General features: G+C 40.1%; 1 protein-coding gene across 3 annotated transcripts in view; it reads right to left on the reverse strand.

Annotated features, from left to right (window-relative positions):
* The window catches only part of LMBR1 (limb development membrane protein 1), a 151,410-nt gene that overhangs the window by 5,788 nt on the left and 122,894 nt on the right, over positions 1-22,728 (reverse strand). For all 3 annotated transcript variants that reach the window (XM_043590023.1, XM_043590022.1, XM_043590024.1), the window contains 3 exons: positions 21,326-21,399; positions 21,007-21,097; positions 19,676-19,742 (listed from right to left, as the gene is read on the reverse strand). In XM_043590023.1, the coding sequence (XP_043445958.1) occupies positions 19,676-19,742; positions 21,007-21,097; positions 21,326-21,399 (232 nt within the window). The remainder of the gene's footprint in view (positions 1-19,675; positions 19,743-21,006; positions 21,098-21,325; positions 21,400-22,728) is intronic.

The following is a 22,728-nucleotide window of genomic DNA, read 5'->3' on the forward strand; positions in this document are numbered from 1 at the left end:
TATGTTCCCAATGCCTAAAGCCATGCTTGCCCATACTTAATAATTACTACATAAACGAATAAACTAACAGGGTGATTCTTTTCTAGGGTAAGTTAATAGGGTAGTTCTAATAAACTAAGAGGGGAGGCAGGGGAATATTATGAATCTGAACTGGATGCTCCGGGTTTGTGGAGTACAATAACAAACCTTGAAATGCAGGATAGTTATATACATTGAAGCTATTTAAATTCACCTAAACTGATTTTTAAAAGCAAGTCTTGGGGCACCTGGGTGGCTTAGTTGGTTAAGCGTCAGACTTCAGCTCAGGTCATGATCTCGCGGTCTGTGAGTTCGAGCTCCGCATCAGGCTCTGTGCTGGCAGCTCAGAGCCTGGAGCCTGCTTCGGATTCTGTGTCTCCCCCTCTTTCTGCCCCTCCCCTGCTCATGCTCTGTCTCTCTTGCTCTCAAAAATAAATAAAACATTAAAAAATTTTTAAAATTAAACAAGAAATAAAAACAAGTCTTAAATAAAATAAAAAAAAAAAAAGTCATCCTATTCAGTGATAATGTACCCTAGGCCAAATACTTATTAGAAAGAATGTGTGAATGCCAGGAATTTTTCTGACCACTGGTAAATAAATAAGTAAACAACACGCGAGTAGTCAAGTGACAGATGATAGGACTGGTGACAATCTTCAAGGAAGAAACTGAAGAGCCACTTGGGGCCTATCATGTAAAATTTTAACCATAGAGGGCTGTATAAACAAGATCATATTACCTTTCTTTTATGGGTGGCCTAAGGATTTCAGGAGTAACCAAACTCCATTTCATTTTATCAGCTGACTGTTGAACTCAGCTCTCACCCCCACCAAAGCAACCCCATCACCTATCACAGGGACGGCTCTACAAAAGCAGGGCAGAGAGAAAACAGGAAAACCTTCATATCCGAAAGTATCACAAAAATAGGACGTTTCAAAAAGTATTTCTTTAACAGCCACACTTACACAGGGCCAATGTATTTGAATTTGAGAGACAATAATCTATCATGTATTTTAGAGAGAAGATTAATGAAAACATACGATAAAATATCATTTTAAAGAAGGTGAAGGGATAGGGCACCTAGGTGGCTCAGTCAGTTAAGCATCCGACTTCAGCTCAGGTCATGATCTCACAGTTTGTGAGTTCGAGCCCCGCACCGGGCTCTGCGCTGACAGCTAGGAACCTGGAGCCTGCTTCAGATTCTGTGTCTCCCCCTCTCTCTACCCCTCCCCGGCTCACGCTCTGTGTCTCTCTCTCGATAACAAAATAAACGTTAAAAAAAAAAAAATGGTGAAGGGACCCAGACCCCAGCAGAGGATGCAGCACAGACCACACATCAGGAGTCACAGCACCGATCACAGCTGCTGCTTCTCAGCTAAAAAACTTGACTGTGTTAAGAGGAATACATATCTAATTATACATTTTATTTTTCACACTAAGTACCATTTAATTTAACCTAGGAAGTTATCTGTAGACAGGATACAGTCCTTCCAAAACACACTTCAGCGATTTCAGCCCAGGCTTCCCAGATAATTAGTTTCTTTGATGTTTAGGACCAAACTCCTTTGAGAATCTGGTCAGAGCCATAGATCATTCCACAAGAAAAACACAGAGATGCACACAGACACGAAATCTTGCATATGATGAAATGATTGACGGAGAAAGTGACCGATCATAGAATAAAACCCTGTGCAGATTCTCCAGAAGAGTCTTACCTGGTTTCAGAACATTTTACTCATATACCATCATTCACAAAGAAAAAATCAGGACATATATACCCAAGATATGCATATCTAATTGTTTTAAAACTATATATGTACTACTCACTGACTTTCACATTACACACAAAGAACAGACTTTAAAAATAATAGCAGTAAAGATAAATACGAGTTCTCACGGTTTCTTCACAGCCCAATGACTTACGTCGTGAACCTATGGGGACAGACCACTTTGGACAGCATGGGGACATGCTAACCAGTAACTCCGCCACCACCCGGGACCTGGCCTATGTACCACGGGCGGGACAGCAGTGCCACACGCTGAGTACTGGGGCAGTGGAAGGTATGTGACATACAGCTTCTCGGCGGATTCAACTTGGTACCCTGAGAGTCAGGGCCAAGACTTCATATGAAATCCCAGACAGAGAGCGATCTCCTTATGACATGTTTGGTCCCAGGGACATCTCAGGTTGACCTCACAGACATACAGGAGCCCGTTGCTACAGTGCAACAAAGCACTAGACAAAATATTAGGTTATAGGGGCTAGTTCTGAAGACACTGCCGTTTCAAATTTAATCTTTTAAATATCTAACTAACATGGTCCGACTAAAAGATCACTCTGGACAACACATGCAGCTCTTCAGTCCTGAAAGCCCCGTATAAGACTGAACCTTAAACAATAACCCCTAAACCAACATCTGAGAGGCTATGTCACAGCAATTATTAAATTGTAAAATGTACTTTTTTATTAAAAGTGCCAACACTTAGGAAAAAGTAACAATACTTAAAATTTTAACTTTAACATTTATTGTAAAAATGTATAATACTTCAAAATCTCCATTTCTGGAGAAAGATATAAAAGCATACGTATTAAGGCAGCTGCTTTGGATTCTTTGTCTCCCTCTCTCTCTGCCCCTCCCCTGCTCACACACACACACACTCTCTCTCTCTCTCTCTCTCTCTCAAAAATAAACATTAAAAACTCTTTTTAAAAAAGGGTATTAAGGCAGCAAAATTTTAAGATAATACTAACAAAAAAATCAATTATCAAATGTTATTAACTCTGCTACTCAAATGCTGAAATGCTCATTCCCATTCAAAAGTTATTTCTTTAAAAGATAAGTAAAATATACACCAGCTAAAGGCCTACTTAGTTAAGCATGGCTAAGCATAAAGCCATCTTATCGGTGAATAAAATGATCTTCATGACAAACCACGCGTCGGTTCCGCCCACTAAGATACAGTTAAAAACATTTTATGCATAATTCCTTGAATAATGGAACGTATACCTTCACAAGAACCTCATTTCAGGGAAGACCTGGCTACTCCACCTGCAACACGAATCATGAGAACCCACCTTCGTTAGCCCACCTGAGTTGACTCTGATTTCTAGCAGGCATACTCCGGTTCCTCACTAGCATGAAGACGTGGAAAGCCGGCCACGCTTAAGGGATCATTAAAGCAACTTTATCATGAAACCATGTGTGCTGGCATCCCACGCAAATGGCTGACATGATACCCATGGCTTTAATGTAAGACTGCCGAAAGGAAGACACACATCTTGTCATAAAAAAATAAACTTAGAAGCTAAGTGTTCTCTGACAAAACACTGGGATCAACACGTTTTTCCCTCTGGACTCTTACAATGGTTAAATTATTATCTTGACGAGGTTTTCAAATTCCCTTCTCTAAACCACACTGTTGGAATAAACTTATACCTAAGGCAGGCATCAAATAATAAATATGACCTAAAGGGTGCAAAATAATAAAATATACAATCCTTTTTAAGCATCATTAATTTCAGGGCTAATGTATATAGGCCCATTGCCAACTGTTCTATTTATTCAAAAATAAAGTCATTCTAAAATTGAAGAGAAGGTCCACTTCTGGGGTGGAATAGAGAGGATCCTATTAAAGCAAAGACTTCAACTTTTCACTGTTCTTACTTTGCAAGTAGATTTTCATTAACTTACATCAACTAGGAATACTGACTTCAGGTTGGGGCCAAGATGGGATAAAAGAGACCAGATTTTCCCTTCATACCTGAATTAACCAAAAAAACCTGGACAAGACATACAAAACCTTCATTTGCAAGACCCTGGACATTAAGCAATAAAGGGCAATAACGCTGACAGACAAGCAACAGGCGAGCCGGGCCCTACCTCTGCCACAGCTCCGGCCTGAAGAGGCCTTCCGGGCTGCAGCACAGAGAGTAACAGGGACAGGGTCCAGCCATCTCGCTAAGTTGAAGAGGTGCAGTTGGAACCTGGGGACCGCAGGGTAGACAGAGAGTTGCACGGGGTGGGGACCCAGATGTGTAGAAGAAGCTCTAGAGTATTCAGCAGGGAACGGGCCCACTCATGCTCATGGGTAAACAACTGAACCAGGAATGACCCAGATGACAGAATGAGTAGCAAGGACAATTAACTAATCATAACTGTATGCCTTATATTTCAGAAGCTGGAAGAGTGAACTTGCTCAATAGAGACACAGAAGATACAAAACAGACCCAAACGGACCTTCTACAGAGGAATATTACCATGTGACCCGTGGAAAACGCACTGGATGGGATTAGTGGCAGATCTAACACACCAGTAGAAAATACTCAAACGAAATACAGAAAGCAAACCAAGACAAAAAATGAACACAGCATGAGGGAACTATGAATTAATTTCAAACGAATGATATGCTTGTGGTAAGAGTTCCTTACGGAGAGGAAAGAGAACAGGAAGGAAAAAGCATCTGAAGAAATAATGGCTGAACACCTTCCAAATGTGATGAGAACTATATGCTGACAAATCAAAGAAGTCCAGTAAACTCAATGAACAAAAATCTGAAGAAAACTACACCACAGCACATCATAATTAAGCTTCTTAAAATCAGTGATAAAGAAGAAAAATCTTACACATGGTCATATGGAAAAAAAGAGATCAAATTATCTTTTTTTCTACGCAAATTAAAAAAAACAAAGATAATGATCACAGAAGATTTCTTATCAAATACTACAGAAATGAGAAAAGAGTCATATAACATCTTTAAAATACTGAAGGAAAAAGTTAATCTGAAATTCCATATCTGGTGAAAACTTAAAAAAATAAGGCAAAATAAGGACATTTCATGTATACAAAAAGCGGAAAGAATCCATCACTGGCAGACTGGCATTACGTGGGATGTTGAAGAAAGTCCTCCAGACAGACAGAAGGAAAATGTATCAGAAGGAAATCTAGATCCACAGAAAGCAATGAAAAACAACAGAAATGATTACTATGCAGGTAAATAGAGAAGACTTGTTAGTTTTAAATCTCTTTGAAAGATCACTGTTCAGAGCAAAATTGGAAACACTGTATTATAGGGTTTTTAACGTGTACAAATACAATTTATGATAACGAGCAAGAAAACAGCCAGGGGAGAAATGGAAATACACCGTGAGAAGGCTCTTATATTAAGGGCTATGATACCACAAGAAGGTGGACTGTGACATTAAAAATGTATACTATGAACCAGAGAGCAGCTATCCAAATACTACAACAAACAGTTATAGCAAACAGGTCAACAAAGGAGATGAAGTAGAATCAGTTTTTTTAATGCAACATATTCAGAAAAAATGAAGATGAAGAAAAAGGGAACAAAGAAGAGATGAAGAAACAGAAAATAAAGAACAAGATCGTAGATTTAAACATATCAGTAATTGCACTCAAAGTAAACGGTCTAAACATCCAAATTCAAAAATGAAGATTAACAGACTATATAAAAAAGCAAGATCCAACTCTAAATTATTTTTTTAAACTTTTTTCTTTTTTTAATGTTTATTTTGTTTTTTTATTTTTGAGAGAAAGAAAGCACATGCATGTGAGTGGGGGAAGGGACAGAGAGAAAGGGGAGAGAGAGAGAGAGAGAGAGAGAGAGAGGGAGAGAGAGAGAGAGAGAGAGAGAGAGAGAGAATCCCAAGCAGACTCCACGCTGTCAAGTGCAGAGCCCTACGTGGGGCTTGATCCTACAAACCATTAGATCATGACCTGAGTCAAAGTCAAGAGTCAGACACTTAACTGACTGAGCCACCCGGGTGCCCCTCTACATTATCTTTAAGGAACCAACTATTTAAATACAAAGACACATGGGCACCTGGGTGTCTCAACTGGTTAAGTGTCTGACTCTTGATGTCGGCTCAGGTCGTGATCTCATGGTGGTGAGAGATCAAGCCCCACATCAGGCTCTGTGCTGAGCGTGGAGCCCACTTGGGATTCTGTTTCTCCCTCTCTCTCTGCACTTCCCTCCCTCCCTCCCTCCTTCCCTCTCTCCCTCTCCCTCTCAAACATTTTTAAAAGATAATTAATAAATATAAATAAATATAAAGACACAAACAGGTTAAAAGTATAAGAATGGAGGGGCGCCTAGGTGGCTCAGTCGGTTAAGCGTCCGACTTCAGCTCAGGTCAGGTCACGATCTCACAGTGTGTGAGTTCGAGCCCCACGTCAGGTGATGTGCTGACAGCTCGGAGCCTGGAGCCTGCTTCGGATTCTGTGTCTCCCTCTCTCTCTGCCCCTCCCCTGCTCATGCTCTGTCTCTCTCTGTCTCAAAAATAAATAAAAACATCAAAAAAAATTGTTTTTAAGTATAAGAATGGAAAAAAGTATACTATGTAATTGTAATCAAAAATATAAAAGCTGACATGGTTATATTAATGTCACACAAAGTAGATTTCATAGCTAAAAAGATTACCAGGAATGAAGAATGTCATCATCATTAGCCTAATTATAAAGGGGTCAATTCATCAAGAGAATGTAACAGTCCTAAATATTTATGCATCTAATAACACCAGAACTTCAAAAATACATGAAGCAAAAAAAAAGAAATGTAGGAAGAAATAAATAAATCTGCAATTGTGGTAGGTTTCAAACCCCTTCTCTCAATAATTGATAAAACAGATAGTTAGAAAATCAGTAAGGATACAAAGAACTTGAGCAACATTATCAACTAAACTGACCTCATATTTATAGAACACTCTACCCATGAATAGCAGAATACACCTTGTTTTTAAGTACACAAAGAAGATACATGAGGACAGACCATGTTCTGGGCCATAAAGCGAGTCTCAATAAATTCAAAATGATTCAAGTCATACAAAACATATTTCCTCACCATAATGAAATTAAATTCGAAATCACTAACAGACAAATATCTCTGGAAAATCCTCAAATATTTGGAAACTAAATAACAGACTTCTAAACAATCCATGGTCCAAGAAGAAATAACAAGGGAAGTCAGAAAGTATACTGAACTGAATGAAAATGGCAACACTTTAGATGAAAATTCAAGGGGGTGCAGCCAAAGCAATACTTAGAAACTCATAGTGTTCAGAGGCAATGCTAGAAAATAAAGAAGATCTCAAATCAGGGAACACAGCTTCAATTTTAAGAAAGCAGAAAAATAAGAGGAAAATAAACCCCCAAATAAGCAGAATAAATAATAAAGAGTGAATCAATGAAAGGAAAAGAGAAAAAGAACAGAGAAAAATAAATGAAACCAAAAACTGGTCCTTTGAGAAGATCCATAAAAATCAATAAACCTCCAGCAATACTGTTAAAGAAAAAAAGACAGAAAACACGAATTACCAACATCAGCTATGAGATAGGTAATTATCACTGCTGTGCACGGATACCTCTATATTAAAGGGATAATAAAGGAACCTTACGCCAAAAAAAAAAAACTTGACAACATAGATGAAATAAATTCCTCAAAAGACATCAACAAAGCTCACTCAAGAAGAAATAAATAAGCAGAGTAGTCCTCTACCAATAATATAAATTTAATGTGTTGTTAAAACCTCTCCACAAAGTAAATTCCAGGCCCAGATGGCTCCACTGATTAACTATTTCAAACGCTGAAGGAAAAAACCCAATTCTATAAAAACTCATTGTCTCTGTCCATTACGGCCGCTCTAACAGAATAGCACACACCGGGCGGCTTATAAACAACAGACATTTATTTCTCACAGTCTGTGGCTAGAAGTCCAAGATGTCCGGTGAGGGTCCACTTCCTGTTTTACAGACAGCTATCTTTCATTATAACCTCCCATGACGGGGGAAGGGCAAGGGAGCTCTCGGGGCCTCTTTCATAAGGGCCCTAATCCCACTCATGGGGGCAGAGCTTCACGACCTATCACCTCCCACAGGCCCCTTCCTCCTAATACGACCACACTGGGGATTAAGCTTCAACGTATGAATTTTCAGGGAGACACAAACATTTAGTGTATAGCATTCATCCAGCAATTTGAAGAGGAGGAAATACCTGTGGATAGTTTCAGTGAAGATAGCATTACTCACATAAGCAAAACCTGAAAAAAGATATTAACAACAACAACAAAAAGCGAACTATAGATCTATGCACTCGTACAGATGCAAAAACCTTAAGCAAAATTTTATCAAATTGAACCCAACAGTAAAAAAAAAAAAATTAAAAAAAAAAAAAGGATAATACGTCATGACCAAGTGAGGCTTATCCCAGGAATGCAAGATTGGTTTAACACTCAAGACTCACCCAGGGTAATTTAGCACACTAACCAGAGTCTAAAAGAGAAAGCCACAGGATTATGTCAGTAGATGCAGAAAAAGCATTTAACAAAACCCAGTAAACATTCCCGATAAAACTCCAGCAAAGTAGAAAAGAAGGGAACCTCCTCGACCTGGTGAAAGGCATCCACCAAAATAAACAAGCTAAAAAACACTACAGTTCTTATCAGTTAACAGTAAAGCACAGAATGCTTTCTTCCTATGGTGGAAACAAGCCAAGAATGTCTGCTCTCACTACTTCTATTCAACATTGTACTGGAAGCTCCAGATAATGCAACAGATGAGAAAAATAAATTAAAGCACCCATGTTGGAAAGGAAGAAGTAAAACTATCTTTATTCACAAATCATTAATCATAATTATGATTAATCATCAACGAAAACCAACAAAATCTACAAACCAGATACTATTACCAATAAGTGAGTTTAGCAAGGTTGCAGAATAAAAGACCAATATACACAAATGCACCAGCAATGAACTGTTAGAAATTAAGTTTTTAAAGTAATACCATTACAATAGCATCAAATGTCCTAGACCTAAACAAAAACGCAAACACGGCCGAGACAAATTAAAGAACTAAGTAAGTATACAGTGTTCAGGGGCTGAAAGATTCAGTGTTGTAAAGATGTTAATCCTCTCCAGTTTGTTCTACAGACTCAACACAATCCAAAATCCTCGCAGACATTTGTGTAGAAAATGACAAGCTAGTTTAAAAAGTCACAGGGGAATGCAAAGGACTTAGAATAACTAAAACCACTCTCAAAAAGAACAGACTTGGGCTTGGGGATGGGGGTGTGGGGGGAGAACAGACTTCGCTGCCTGATCTTAAGTCTTACAATCAATCCACAGCAATCCAGACAGTGCAGTATTGAACTAGAGACAAATAGAGACATCAATGGGACAAAATAGAGTCCAGAAATAAACCCACACCCACACATACATAGACAATGGGTTTTCCATAAAGTTTCCCAGGCCATTCAGAGGAAACATGAATAGACTTTTCAAGCAGTGGTGCTAGAATAATCGGCTACCCATATGCAAAAAAAAATAAATTACAATTCATCCCTCATCCAGTATACAGAAATTAACTCGAAATGAGTCATGGATCTAAGTACAAAACCTAAAGATATAAAACATCTAGAAGAAAACATAGGAGATAATAATCTCTGTGATTTGGGGTTAGAGAAAGATTCAGTAGATACAACACCAAAAGTACAATCCGAAAAGAAAAGCTGGTAAATTTGACTTCATCAAAATTAAGGATATTGTCCTTTGAAAGATATTGTTAAAACAATACAAACATAAGCCAGCAATTGGGAAAAATATTTGCAAATCACCTATCTTGATAAGGAACCTTTATCCAGAAGAGGTAAACAGCATCCAACACTCAAGAATGAGGAAACAACCCCCATTTTTTTAAATGGGCCAAAGATCCGAAGAGATACTTCACCAAAGGAAATACACAGAGGGCAAATGAGCACTTTGGTCATCTGGGACATGCAAGTTAAATCCATAAAGACGTATCACCACACACCTATTAGAATGCCAAACATTAGCTCACGGACTATACCAGGGCAGGCTCCCCACACACTCGTGCTGAGAATGCAAAACGGGCAAGGACTCTGGAACAGTTTGGCAGTTTCTTAAAAAGTGAAGCGTACACGAGGCATTCCCTTTCCAGTTATTACTCAAGAGACAGGACAGCGTGTGCCCACACAGAGACTTGCACGTGAAAGCTCAGAGCGACTTGACTTGTAACAGCCGAAAGCTGTAAACAACTCTAACGTCCTCTGGTGGGTGACAGGATAAACAAATCGTGGTCTACACGTAAAATGAAACACTACTCAACAATAAAAAATGAACTGCTGGGGTGCCTGGGTGGCTCAGTCGCTTGAACGGCCCACTTCGGCTCAGGTCATGATCTAGTGGTTCAAGCCCCGCATCTGGCTCTGTGCTGACAGCTCAGAGCCTGGAACCTGCTTCGGGTTCTGTGTCTCCCTCCCTCTCTGCCCCTCCTCTGCTCATGCTCACTCGCTCTCTCTCTCTCTCTCTCTCTCTCTCTCAAAAATAAAAAATTAAACAATTAAACAAAAATGAACTGCTGACACATGCAACAACCTGGGTAAGTCTTAAAATAAATACGCTGAGTGAAAAAAGCCAGACAAAAAACCAGTACGCATTGTATGATTTCATTTACATACACTTCCAGGAGACATGAACTAATTTATAGTTACAACAAGCAGGTCAGTGGTTGCCTGGGGATACGGGCGGGGGGGGGGGGGGCTGGTACAGCGGGACAGGTGTGTGGCAGGGACCACGTAGGGCCAAAAGGAAACGTTCTGACGTGACAGATATGTTCACTATTTTGATTGTGGTGATGGTTTCACACATGTACAAGTAAGTCAAAACTTGTGGGAAAGAAAAAAACCCTTGTCAGTTGTATGCTTTAAATATGTACAGTTTATCGTATGTCAATTATACTCAGTAAAGCTGTGAAAATACATCGATCAGGCTGCAGAATATAAACCCCACATCGTACATGCATCTCTCAGTTTATGGCTCTGGCAACGAGGTTTAATTAGAAATTCTGTATTTCTAAGTGTTTGCTGTTGTGTTCCAAGTTAAATGTTTATAGTATTTTCCAGTCACTCTCGTATTCTTACGCTGTACGGGTGTGTAGGCGTTACAATGTAAGAATGTAAGATATTTATTCCCTTTGTGGAACTGACAGGCTTCCTAAGAAGTGCAGACTTTCACAACATACTTCATGTTCTCCTACCGCTTTCCAGCACAACTAAATGTCTTTGTACAGAGTAAAATGGGAAGCGAAAAGCATGGGTTCCCGCACACGCGCTAAAAGCTGTGTGCAGACAGATCATCCCTTTCTTCAAGGAGCTCACAGCTTTATGGAGGGAAGAGAAAAGTGAGCACTTAGATCACAGTGTGCTCGGTGATGGGGCAGACACGCGCAGAAGGAAGAAGGGGTGACGGGAGAGCACACGGGCTCAGGGAAGACTTTCTCTCCGGAGGTGCTGGCTAAGCCGAGTCTCGAAGGACGGGTTAGGTGAGCCGCGGAATGGGCGGTGCACACAATCGCTCGTGGCAGATGAAGCCACACGGTTCAAAGGCACGGAAAGTACAGAAGAGTCCTCTGTGCTCAGCCAGGACACCCGAAGAACACCCCGATCACTAAAGGTGGTTCCGACGGGCGGGGCTCGGAGCGGCAGGAATCGACACCGGACACACGGGCAGGGGCTAGGTTGCAGGGACCTCCAGTGCCACCATAAGGAAACAGAACCTTACTCTAATGGCCAAAGTCTTCGAAGCACAAAGAGCAGGGGAGTGACAGGATCACAGTGACATTGGAAGAGAAGGGGAGGAGTGCTCAACTGGCCACTGAAGCTGGAGTGGGCTGTGCCTGGAGAGGAGGGAGCAGGGAGCAGGGAGGGTGCTCCCGGTCCGGTTCCGCCCATCCTACAGAGACCTCGGCTGCGACGCTAGGGTAACAAACAGAGAACACTCAAAAGTCGACTCGCAGTCATTAAAAATAAGTAGACCTCAAGTTCAGTTAGATTTTACCACATCAGGGACACAGACGGGACAGCATGTATTTACTGTCCACTGTTCTACTGTGGGAGGGTGTTCAGTAAAATAATAGTCTACTGAGATGAAATTCACGTATCATAAAATTAATGACTTCAAAGTAAACAGTGCAGTGCACTGAGTACATCCGCCACGTCGTGTATATCTATCTAGTTCCAAAACACTCTAGTTCCGACACTCCACAGCAAACCCCAGACCCATCGGGCGGTTTCTCCCGATCAGCCCTCCCCCAAATCCCTAGCAACCACTAATGCACTTTCTCTCTCTGCGGTGGAGTTTCCCACTCGGGACAATTCATGTAAACAGAATATTACAATACGTGGCCTTTTGTGCCTGGATTATTTCACTCAGCACAATGTTTTCAAGGTTCATCCATATGGTATCACTGTACCACTCCTTTTTCCTTTTTTTTGTTAAATTGTGGTAAAACACGCACAACACAGAATGTGCCATCTTACCCATTTTCGAGTGCACAGCTCAGCAGTGTTGAGTGCATTCATGCTGTTGCACAATGAACCTCCAGAACTTTCATCTGGCAAAACTGAAGCTGGACGCAGTAAAGAACAACTCTTCACCTCCTCTCCCCGCCAACCTGGCCCTGGCACCACCCCCGCTCCTGACTCTGTGATCGAGAGACTCTGTGATCCTGACTCCCAGATCGAGATCTGAGATCACAAGAGTGATCACACAGTACTGGTTTTTGTTTTGTGACTGGCTTACCTCACGTGGACACCCTTCCTTCTTATGGCTGAACAGCATCCACCGTATTACGAACCACGATGTGTTTATGCACTGAACTGTCAAGGAACTCTTGGGTTGCTTCTACCTTTTGGCTGGTTATTATTATAAGGGTCTTTTAAAATAATAAAACTAAGATACTTGGTCAAACAAGCTTGGAGCATGGAAATAAAGACAACCAGGATGGAAGCAGGACACCTGAAATTTCTTCACCGATTCTGAGGCCACAATCCACACTCAACATGGGGCACTCAGTGACACCACAAATATTTATTAACTAGATGCTGGAAGGGATAAAAAGATGCATGAAATATGGTTTGGTCCTTTAAGGGATGTGAAGTCTCTCGGGAAAGCCATACACACACGTAAGTATAACACAAGGCTGAAAGCGTGCCCAGCTTCATGTGTGACCAGCGTGTGACTCGGCCTTAGAGGACGGGGAGGAACCCGAAGACAGAGAGACTGAGGAGAGAGGGCTGGGGGAGCAACGCGAACCCAAGCTCAGAGAGGGAGAAATGGAGTTGTAAATATCACACCAACTTTAGTCAAAGACTATTTATGCGCTACAAATTCATTTGGTCCTAATATGAAGGCAACTTAATTTAGCAGTCCAGATGAAGTGGAGTATGTGAATTTTAATAAAGTAAAACCCAGTGAATGAGAATGATAATCACTGTCCAAGAAGCACCTGAGTGCTGATTTTTCACACAGGTGAAGGGTTAAGCCCCCCCAAAGCGGACAAGAACGGTCTACTCTCTTCCTGAAGGAAACATCCAGAGACGGGGCTTCCGCAGCGTCTCCCAGTAACACTTCCTCGCTCGGAAAAGTAAACACTTCCGTTCTTCAGCTTTGCTTTCACTCCCTACTCTATTCTCCTCAAAGAATGAACACCTGTCTAGAGTCCACCTCATGAACATTCCCTAACAATAAAATATTGTTTTAAAATCACACACTCAGCTCTCTCTGCTTGGCTGTTTACACAAGTCTGATTCTTTTCACTTTTTTTGTAAGGGAAACGGAAGGAAGAAGCAAACGTGTGAAATTGTTAGCAAGATGAAACTGAGTGTCGCCACTGGGTGTCGGCGTGAGGAGGGAGAGGCATCTAACATAACTCCCAGGTTTCTGCTTTGGCCCTTTAGATACAAAGTGGCCAAGGACTGAAGGGAAGTACAGGGGAGGGAGGGAGGGACTGACGGACGGACGGACGGAGATACGCACACACACAAGTATAGGTCCTACAGTAGGGACGGAATACACAGTTGGGATAACCTGCTCTTAGCCCAGGGGTAGGTGCTGGGTTGGACGTTTGGGTTTGGGGACAAGTGTATGCGTGTAGTCGAGGAGCAGTAAAACAGAAAGATAGCTAAAGAACAGCCAAAGGAGGAAGAAAACAACAGGGGAATGGGGACCAGAAAAAAAGGAGAGAGACGGGAAGTGGGATTACAAACAGCAAATGCCATGGAGCAATTAAGGTGAAAACAGAACCCACAAGACGGCACAATTAAGAGGTCACTGGTGACCTGAACAGAAAGAGATAATTAAGTGTTCTTGAGTTTGAAATTCACTTACAGATGACTGAGTTCCAGTACAGGAAATGATCTCGAAAGCTTTTCCTCTTTTAATTCCCACTGGACAGCACACAGAAGTCAGGAGTCAACAGAAGAAACAAGAACGCTGACCAAAGAGTTAGGATCCAGGTAACCCCAGGTGAGGACTTCACAACTCCCGCGGAGGCACCAGCTATGTCCACATATGCACGCAAGATCTGAAGACCTCTGAACAGGGGCTTAGGATTAAAACAGGTGGTCACAATGAATTTTAGCTTGATCCCTAATTTGAATATTCTTTATAATGAGAATCTGTTCACGTCTATACTTGTATAATTAAAATTAATTTTAAAATAAAACTTCCTACAAATAAGGAGATAATGTGCTCACTGGTCTCAGAATTGACTATGTACAGGTGTACTATTAAGTATTCTCAGCCAGGTTAGAGGTCTTTATTCTTGGTACAAAGACCCTTACTGTAGTTTACTGCCTAGTTTTAATTGTAACATTTTAATTACTAACATTTTAAAAAATGACATCTTAAGCCTCCTTCTAGCTAAATTATCCTAACTAGAATTATTTTCATATAAAACATATTTTACGACTATCTGAATGATGTCAACAGATGGCTAAGTTATTTAGTTCATGTGTGGCCAACGGACAGACTATATGTCCTGAAACATGAGCAGGCATCAGAAGAACCTAACAAGTAGATCCTGAGAATATAAGCATTTAGGGATTGAGCATCAGTTAGTCTCCTAACTCTTTTAGACATGTGACACAGAATACTTTCTCTTTATTGTTAAAAATCATTACTAGATATACAAATGTATTATTCAGTCATAAGAACAATAGTAATCAACCAAAAGGCAATTAGTACCACACTCTCTGCAATGTAACAATATCAGTAAGTCATCTACAAATTTTTTGCTGAGAAATTTTCAGTAGGGAGTTTAAAATTATCTTGTTTTTTTTTTTTTTTCAACGTTTATTTATTTTTGGGACAGAGAGAGACAGAGCATGAACGGGGGAGGGGCAGACAGAGAGGGAGACACAGAATCGGAAACAGGCTCCAGGCTCCGAGCCATCAGCCCAGAGCCCGACGCGGGGCTCGAACTCCCAGACCGCGAGATCGTGACCTGGCTGAAGTCGGACGCTTAACCGACTGCGCCACCCAGGCGCCCCTAAAATTATCTTTACATCAAAGTCATAGTTAGGAAAACTTATTATGATTTTATACTTCTATTTTGCACTTGTCATTTCTTTTTTTTAATATTTGGTTATTTTTGAGAGAGAGAGAGAGAGAGAGAGAGAGAGTAGGGGAGGAGCAGAGAGGCAGGGAGACACAGGATTCGAAGGGGGCTCTGCATGCACAACATAGAGCCTGATGCGGGGCTCGAGCTCACAAACCGTCGGATGCTTAACCAACTGAGCCACCCAGGCGCCCCTTCACTTGTCAATTCTAAGCATCGTTTGCTTTTGTTTTACACTAAGAATTGGAGAGAACTGGTCCAGGGTAAAGATTAATTCGTATATTCACGAAACCCCAAATAAAGAACTCTCCAAACTGCTCTGGTTTTTAAACAGGTTCCCTTGCTCAAGGAACAAAAGAGTAATCCACTTTATCTCCTGCAAGATGAGGGCCTAGATGGGACCCATCGATGAGAAACACATGGAAATAGTAAAAAATTCAAGGTGATTCAAAGGGATAAATGTTTTTGTTTCTGTTTTAATATCATAAGTACATTTTCTTTTAAAACTCTGCAGTTGGGCCTTACATAATTACAAGTTATAGAAAGCTTCAGGGTAATAAAATAACTATAAAAATAATCTTAAAATAGAAATTAGTAACAGTCCTGCAAGGTCTGCTGGCTGCATTTGAGAAAAAAATTCTCCTGTTAAAGGAGCCTGCACATAACAAGGCAGAAAGAGGTCAATCAGTAGTTTCTTGATTAAGCAAAATACAGAGCGTGTCAGCAATCGTACAGTCTGTTCTTACAGAATTCACTGCTGCCTCTGGAGTATTTCGTTGCAAAGAGTTTGGGCATCCACAGAGTCCATTCAGCCTGGGCCTGCCCTACACTCACCTGGCTCACCGGCCACCTTTCTGTCTGTGAAACCAGACAGTAAACTGTTTACACACTTGGACATCAAGTCCCCCAAAATGTCGGATTCTTCTAAACTGACATCTAAAGAGGCAGCAAAACAGTGTTTTGGAAATCACGTGCACTGCCGTGGCATGACTCTTAAAGAGCTTTAAAGAGTTTGAGTAAGAAATGTGAGACTCAGAATCTTTGTGTTTCCTACAGACAACTACCATTTATATGAATTATACCCGACTAAAAATACACGGTCAAAGTCTTTCTCCCAACCTAATTCTCGCTGCCCAAGTAATATGCTTACAAAATCTACTCTTGTCGTAATTTTTCAGATCAGTACAAAATTTTCCATACTCAAATACAAGATGCTGATCAAAGGAAGTCTTTCATAAATGTGTCCTATCACCCGGGCACTGGAGTCTGAAGCTACAGTTTAATGATGCCTATGGTGCACCAACAGTGCCAGTGAGCCCTGAAAACACAAAAAACTCAGAGAACATTTTTGAAACGAAAATACCAACACATCAATCCTTTTATACAGGATTCAGTGTTATTTTCAATGTACAATTAAAATGAAAACCATCACCAATAAACGGCTGAAACAGGAGGAAAGCCGCTCGCATACAGGTAACGGCGGGGTTTTCCTCACTCTTTTCACTTCTCATGTCACTGCAAGTGATGAGGTGCTGCTGGTGGAATTCACAGGAGCAAACGAGAGCATTTAGGGTCAGGGTTTCCTTGTGAGAGGCAGTGAGAAAGAGTGACAAATTTCACAGCTTGGAATCTGGTTGTTAAATACGTCCTCTATTCTGGGCTTCTGAGCTTTTCAGCTAGGAAATCAAAACCCTGTTCTACACTAGGATAATATTCATGACAATTCTCCACATCTCATCTTCTTAAAATCAAAGACTCCGTTCCAAAGGGTTAATAGAGGAATTACAAAGTAACTCTCTAGTTTGCATTTCCCATAATACTAAAATAAAGCTTCTTCTTTTAGTCTAGAAATTTGCTTTTTTAATACTGTGAAAAGCCTCCATGAATCTGTTTAACGTATTTACTTCTTTTCATCTATTCAGTGCCACCGGGCATAACATGTAATGCAGTGCGTGTTGATATTTTGCAAAGCGCCACATGACTCACTGTACCCTAATGCACTCCATTAATCCTGTTTGGACAGCTGGGCCCAGGCATTTGTTAGCTGCATTTTAATTGTCCCATCTTTCTTTTTCTTCTTGTTATTTATCTCTATGGCAAACTACTCAGGAATTTAATTTGTTGATCTTCAAAAAGCAAATTTTGCCATTAATTTGTTTTCTTTGTATTAAAAGTAGACTCAGCATGTAATGCGCTTCCATAAAATCGGTATATATCACTAGTAACCATCTTAAATAACAGATCACGCTAAGTGAGTTTCGTAACTAAATGGTAGGGTGGCTATAACATCACAGAAATTACTTGTTGGACCGTCACAACACAAATGATACCGCTCAGTTATAAATGAAGTTACTAACATGCATACTTTCGGCATTTTCAAGATTAACACACCATAAGCAGATGTCAAAACAATAACTAGTCCTATAAAGCAAACACAAAAGAGGTAAGACCACTGAGTAAACAAGCTTTGTATTCGTCTCTGCAACAGTGGTCCCTTTACGTTTATACTTAGATTTCACTTCTTACTAAAACACGAAATTCTCTGTAGCACATAACTACACAGGCTATATTTTCTTCACACAGCCCACTTCCCCGATTGGCAGCGAGTCTTGAATAAATAATAGAGGCGATATGAGAGGTAAACAAAAGCAACTCAAAGCTACTAGCAATTTTTGTTAGGAGCGAGTTGCTGAGGTTGAACGATGGGATCCTTGTAATCATTTGTGAACACTCTGCAGTTGAAACCTGAGTCCAGAAGGCCAAACAGAACTGCTTGGCGGAAATTTTTGTCTGAAATAATATTTCGCCGAGAAGGGAGATCACAGCCCGCAACAGTGCTTTATAAAAGATAAGAATAGGCCAAATGAAGCTCTGTTCAACTGTCTCAATGACTAAGTAGAAATATATTACTGTTCAAAGATGATCAAAATTCCCAGAAGTTGAAAACTTAAGAAAACTGTATAAATGACAGGCAAGTAAGAAACTAAAAAAACTAACGGATCTCCTTGAAATCTGCATGTGCTCTCAAAAACCTCAGTTTGCAAGTCTATCGCACGAACACAAAACAGCTTAAAATAAATCTTCACACATTTTCAATTTTTTAAATCACATACTAAATTGTAAGTTTAAAAAAAATTTCATATAAGAAAAACTAGTTTAATATTTCTAGACATTCAACATCTTTTTTTGAATATCACAGTTTCCTCACTGATGAGGGGCCATAAGGCAAGCTGAGAGCAAAGTACATATCCCCACCCTCCCCACCTCTGGTGGGACATGTGTGATATTCCTCAGACCCTCCAGGCTGCCCAAGGACAAAGGAAAGGAAAGGAAAAACTGGCTAACTGATAGAGATCACAGTCCTACAGGACGTGAATCTCCATTAGTTTACAAATGTCTTAGTAAATTACAAGAAAAAGGCAATCTCATCAATAGCCTAATCTCCAGAAACCCGTAGACTCAGTTTCCTGGAGCCCCAACATCACCATCCCCTCCACAGTGATGTGGGAAACAAAGGCAAGAAGGAGATGACAGGTAACATTAAATCTCTTTATAACCTGCAGCCCATTCACAAATACTTGAGGCAAATACAAAGTATAACGTTTCTCCAGGAACCCCCTGTGATCACGATGTTAATACCTCGCTAGAGGGAAAACAACCTTAGCGTGACCATAGCCAGGCCTGCAGGACCCTGTGAGTCCTCAGTAGCATATGTAAATCTCCTTGGAAACTTCCCCTGGACTTTATTTACCTCTTCAACTCCATAGTAAATAAGCAGTCACTCTTCACAACCCCAGGGCAGCATTTTCTGCCCATGGGTCCTGTCCCCGTGCTTTCATGATCGACTTTTTGCACCAAAGACGTCTTCAAGAATTCTTTCTTGGCCATTAGCTCCAAACCCCACCATCACCCTAATACCTCATCACTCACGAGAGAACTCAAAAGCTTAACTAGTCAGTGGGAAAAACTGTCCGTTGTTTGGAGAAGGAATATTTTTTTAAGTATTCAAAAAAAAAACCGTCTTTATTTGAAAAAAGTAAAGTAGTGTTTTGGTATAGCTTTCTATACAGACAAACTACAGGAGTTCTAAAATAGTCTGGAAGGACATATTGTATTTCAAAGGATGATTTTTTGGAAAACGTTCAGAAACTAAAAGTCAAGGCAGAAGTTTAGAAAAGATACAGTTAAAAGGTATGGACTTCAGATGGACATTTCTCACGTAAACTTACCCAGTGTTCTTGACATCACAGGCAGGGCGGAGCTCAAGACCAAGATGGACACACAATTCCCAATGATCTGTGCGGGGGTCAGAAGGAACACTGGGCAGTTAGACTGCAGGATGATAAATACGATCGATCCATTCATGTTCTGGGAACTCACCGCACACTCTCCTCACCCTGTACTATTGTACTGGATTTGGTTAATTTCTTAATGATATTAGTCAACATAGAATTTAAAGAGAATAAGAAATGTTTCCTACAAACACTCAGAGTCATATGTCAGTTCTACCAGATATTTACAGCATCTGGCACAAGTAGGAAGTTACAGAACACTTAAATTACTTTCTGTGTCCCTCAGACAATGCATTTTACATTACTGACAGAGGCTGCCAATTTTAAAAAGGTTTGCCCGTCAACTAAAAAAAGAACAAGTACGTTTAATACTTCTCACTATATTTTTAAAGCCAGACTACTGCTCAGGAGATATAATTTGCTCAACTATTCTAAGATTGAATATCAAAAAGTTAGAAATCTAAAACCCCTAAATTCTAGTGATTCATTTCCAATGTGCCCTATGCTTACTCTTCAATATTAAATAAAAGGAGGTGAAAATACCGATTAATACCGATTAATACTGATGATCACTTAAACTAGATGCTAAGCATCTCAAGAAGTCCCAGCATTCTATAGATAGGTAAATCAAGTACACGAAGTTCTCTTTTGAGATAGGCTGGAAAATATGTGATACGTAATAAAAACAGAAGCAACCAGCAGCTCTTACTAGTCATTTTCCAGTAACAGCCTGTGGGAATATTTTAAAAAGACGCGGTCACTATATACGGTAATAGTCTTTGTTATTCCAAAACCAATGACACATCCTAGGAAGTCAAATTAGCCTCAGACTACAAAACGTTTCTGAATAGAACTCTTCCGTCTTGCTTTAATTATTCAAATTTGAAATACTTGGTCTCTACTACTTGTAGCAACTAAGTTCTTCAGATTTCAAACAAGCTCCCTGAAGTACAGTTTGCACAATCAAAGTTACTCATTAGCAATACGTTTTCTTCAGAGGAGAAAGAGTCCTTTCAGGAGCCTTCCGCAGCCAGTTAGCAAGCGCTGCAGGTCTGCGCATTTACAAGTGAATGGAAGCCGTCCAAATTAAACAGAGCAGCACAACCTTTTCCCACTCATTCAGCATTCTGAAAATCTTCCAGTTTGCGTTTATGCGATTTACAAACAAATACCTATCACCGCAAATGAACCATTCAGGGTGATTATGACATAAAACACCTCCTTTGCCTTGGAAGGCAAAAGGGAGGCACAGCCACCTAAGACTTTACCTTTGTCATAGTTGTGTCATCCTTCTTGGGAATAAAGTTTCCGAAAAACCGGAGGCTATAGAAACCGACGACAGAGGACACCATAAGATAGCTGTGAGAATCAAGGAAAAAACTCTCCAAAGAATGCAAGTTTCCTTAAGTTCTCAGCAGTCTTCAAAAAGTCTTAAGGCTCAAAGGGAAAACAACAAAAAGCCACTTGGCATGCTTGAGGAAGACTGACTTGTTTTTCCTTCTAGGCGAGTGTCTTAGTAAATTACCACTGTCCCAGAAAACTGGACAGAAAACTTGTTGACAGAATGCTGAGTTAAAGAAAGGATACAAAATCAAAATGATCTCAAGTGCAGCTCCCACAAAACCGAAAGCAGACAGAGAAGCATTTCCTATCCCAGGGCCCTGTGGGGGAAAAAAAACCGCTTTCAGAATGACACTATATATTTGGATTCCCTAAGACTATTAAATAAATATCGGAATTAAGAATGTTTAATACTCTGGAGTAACATCTACATTTTTAAAGGACAATAAAATATGACATTAGACTGAGTTCATCAACTAATTGAAGCACATGTTAACAATTTTAGCAAACTCAAAACATCTCCGAATTATCTCAAATGTAATTTACTTATCAAAATGATATTATGCTTATTGTTAAGTCCTGAATATTACTGGAAGCAATTTTTTAAACAGTTTCGTAGGAATAAATATATAATTATTTAAATGAACCCTAAGACAACATATAAAAATTATACAATTAAAACATGTCAAAGTAAGCTAAGCATACAGAGAAAGTGAATGTGCATATCCTATTTCCACACTTGAAGGTTCTCTCTCCCCAAATCTTCCTTAGGAATTCAGACGTTTTTTAAAAATATAACTTAATTAACACAGACTTTTTTTAATGTCATGCTATGCATTTTTTCCTAAGCATTATACCTATTCTCAAAATCTATCTTTACCTAGAACTTAAAAAACAAACAAAAACTAATATTTATTAATGAGACCAGACAGGCAAAAAAAAAATAATAATTTCTTACTAAAGTAGGAGCAATATTTTCAAAGTTTGCCAATTAAAGGAACTATTCAAATATGAACTACTGTCAGCTTTAACAGAAGTACCCGGAAAATTAAGAAGGTATAGTCAAGCTAATAAAAAATAAACCAATAAAGTGGTGCCTGGGTGATTCAGTTGGTTAAGGATCTGACTTCAGCTCAGGTCATGATCTCACGGTTCATGAGTTCAAGCCCCACGTCAGGCTCTGTGCTGACAGCTCGGCCTGGAGCCTGCTTCGGATTCTGTGTCTCTCTCTCGCTCTGCCCCTCTTCCGCTCATGCTCCGTCTCTTTCTCTCTCTCTCTCTCTCAAGAATAAATAAGCACTAAAAATTTTTAAAAATAAATAAAGCAATAAATAATATCATACGTATCATATATACATTCTAATTTTGGCATAAAGAAGTAAGAAGAGGGGCGCGTGGGTGGCTAAGTCAGTCAAGCATCTGACATCAGCTCAGGTCATGATCTCACTGTTCATGGGTTCAAACACTGCATCGGGGTCTGTGCTGACAGCTCAGAGCCTGGAGCCTGTTTTGGATTCTGAGTCTCCCTCTCTACTGCCCCTTCGCTGCTCACACTCTGTCTCTCTCTCCTTCAAAAATAAATATTAAAAAAACAAAAAAAGAAGAATACCCATGACAATTTCATATACATAAATAAGGCAAAGAACTTA

This window comes from Prionailurus bengalensis, chromosome A2 (assembly GCF_016509475.1).
Source record: "Prionailurus bengalensis isolate Pbe53 chromosome A2, Fcat_Pben_1.1_paternal_pri, whole genome shotgun sequence".
Lineage (NCBI taxonomy): Eukaryota > Metazoa > Chordata > Mammalia > Carnivora > Felidae > Prionailurus > Prionailurus bengalensis.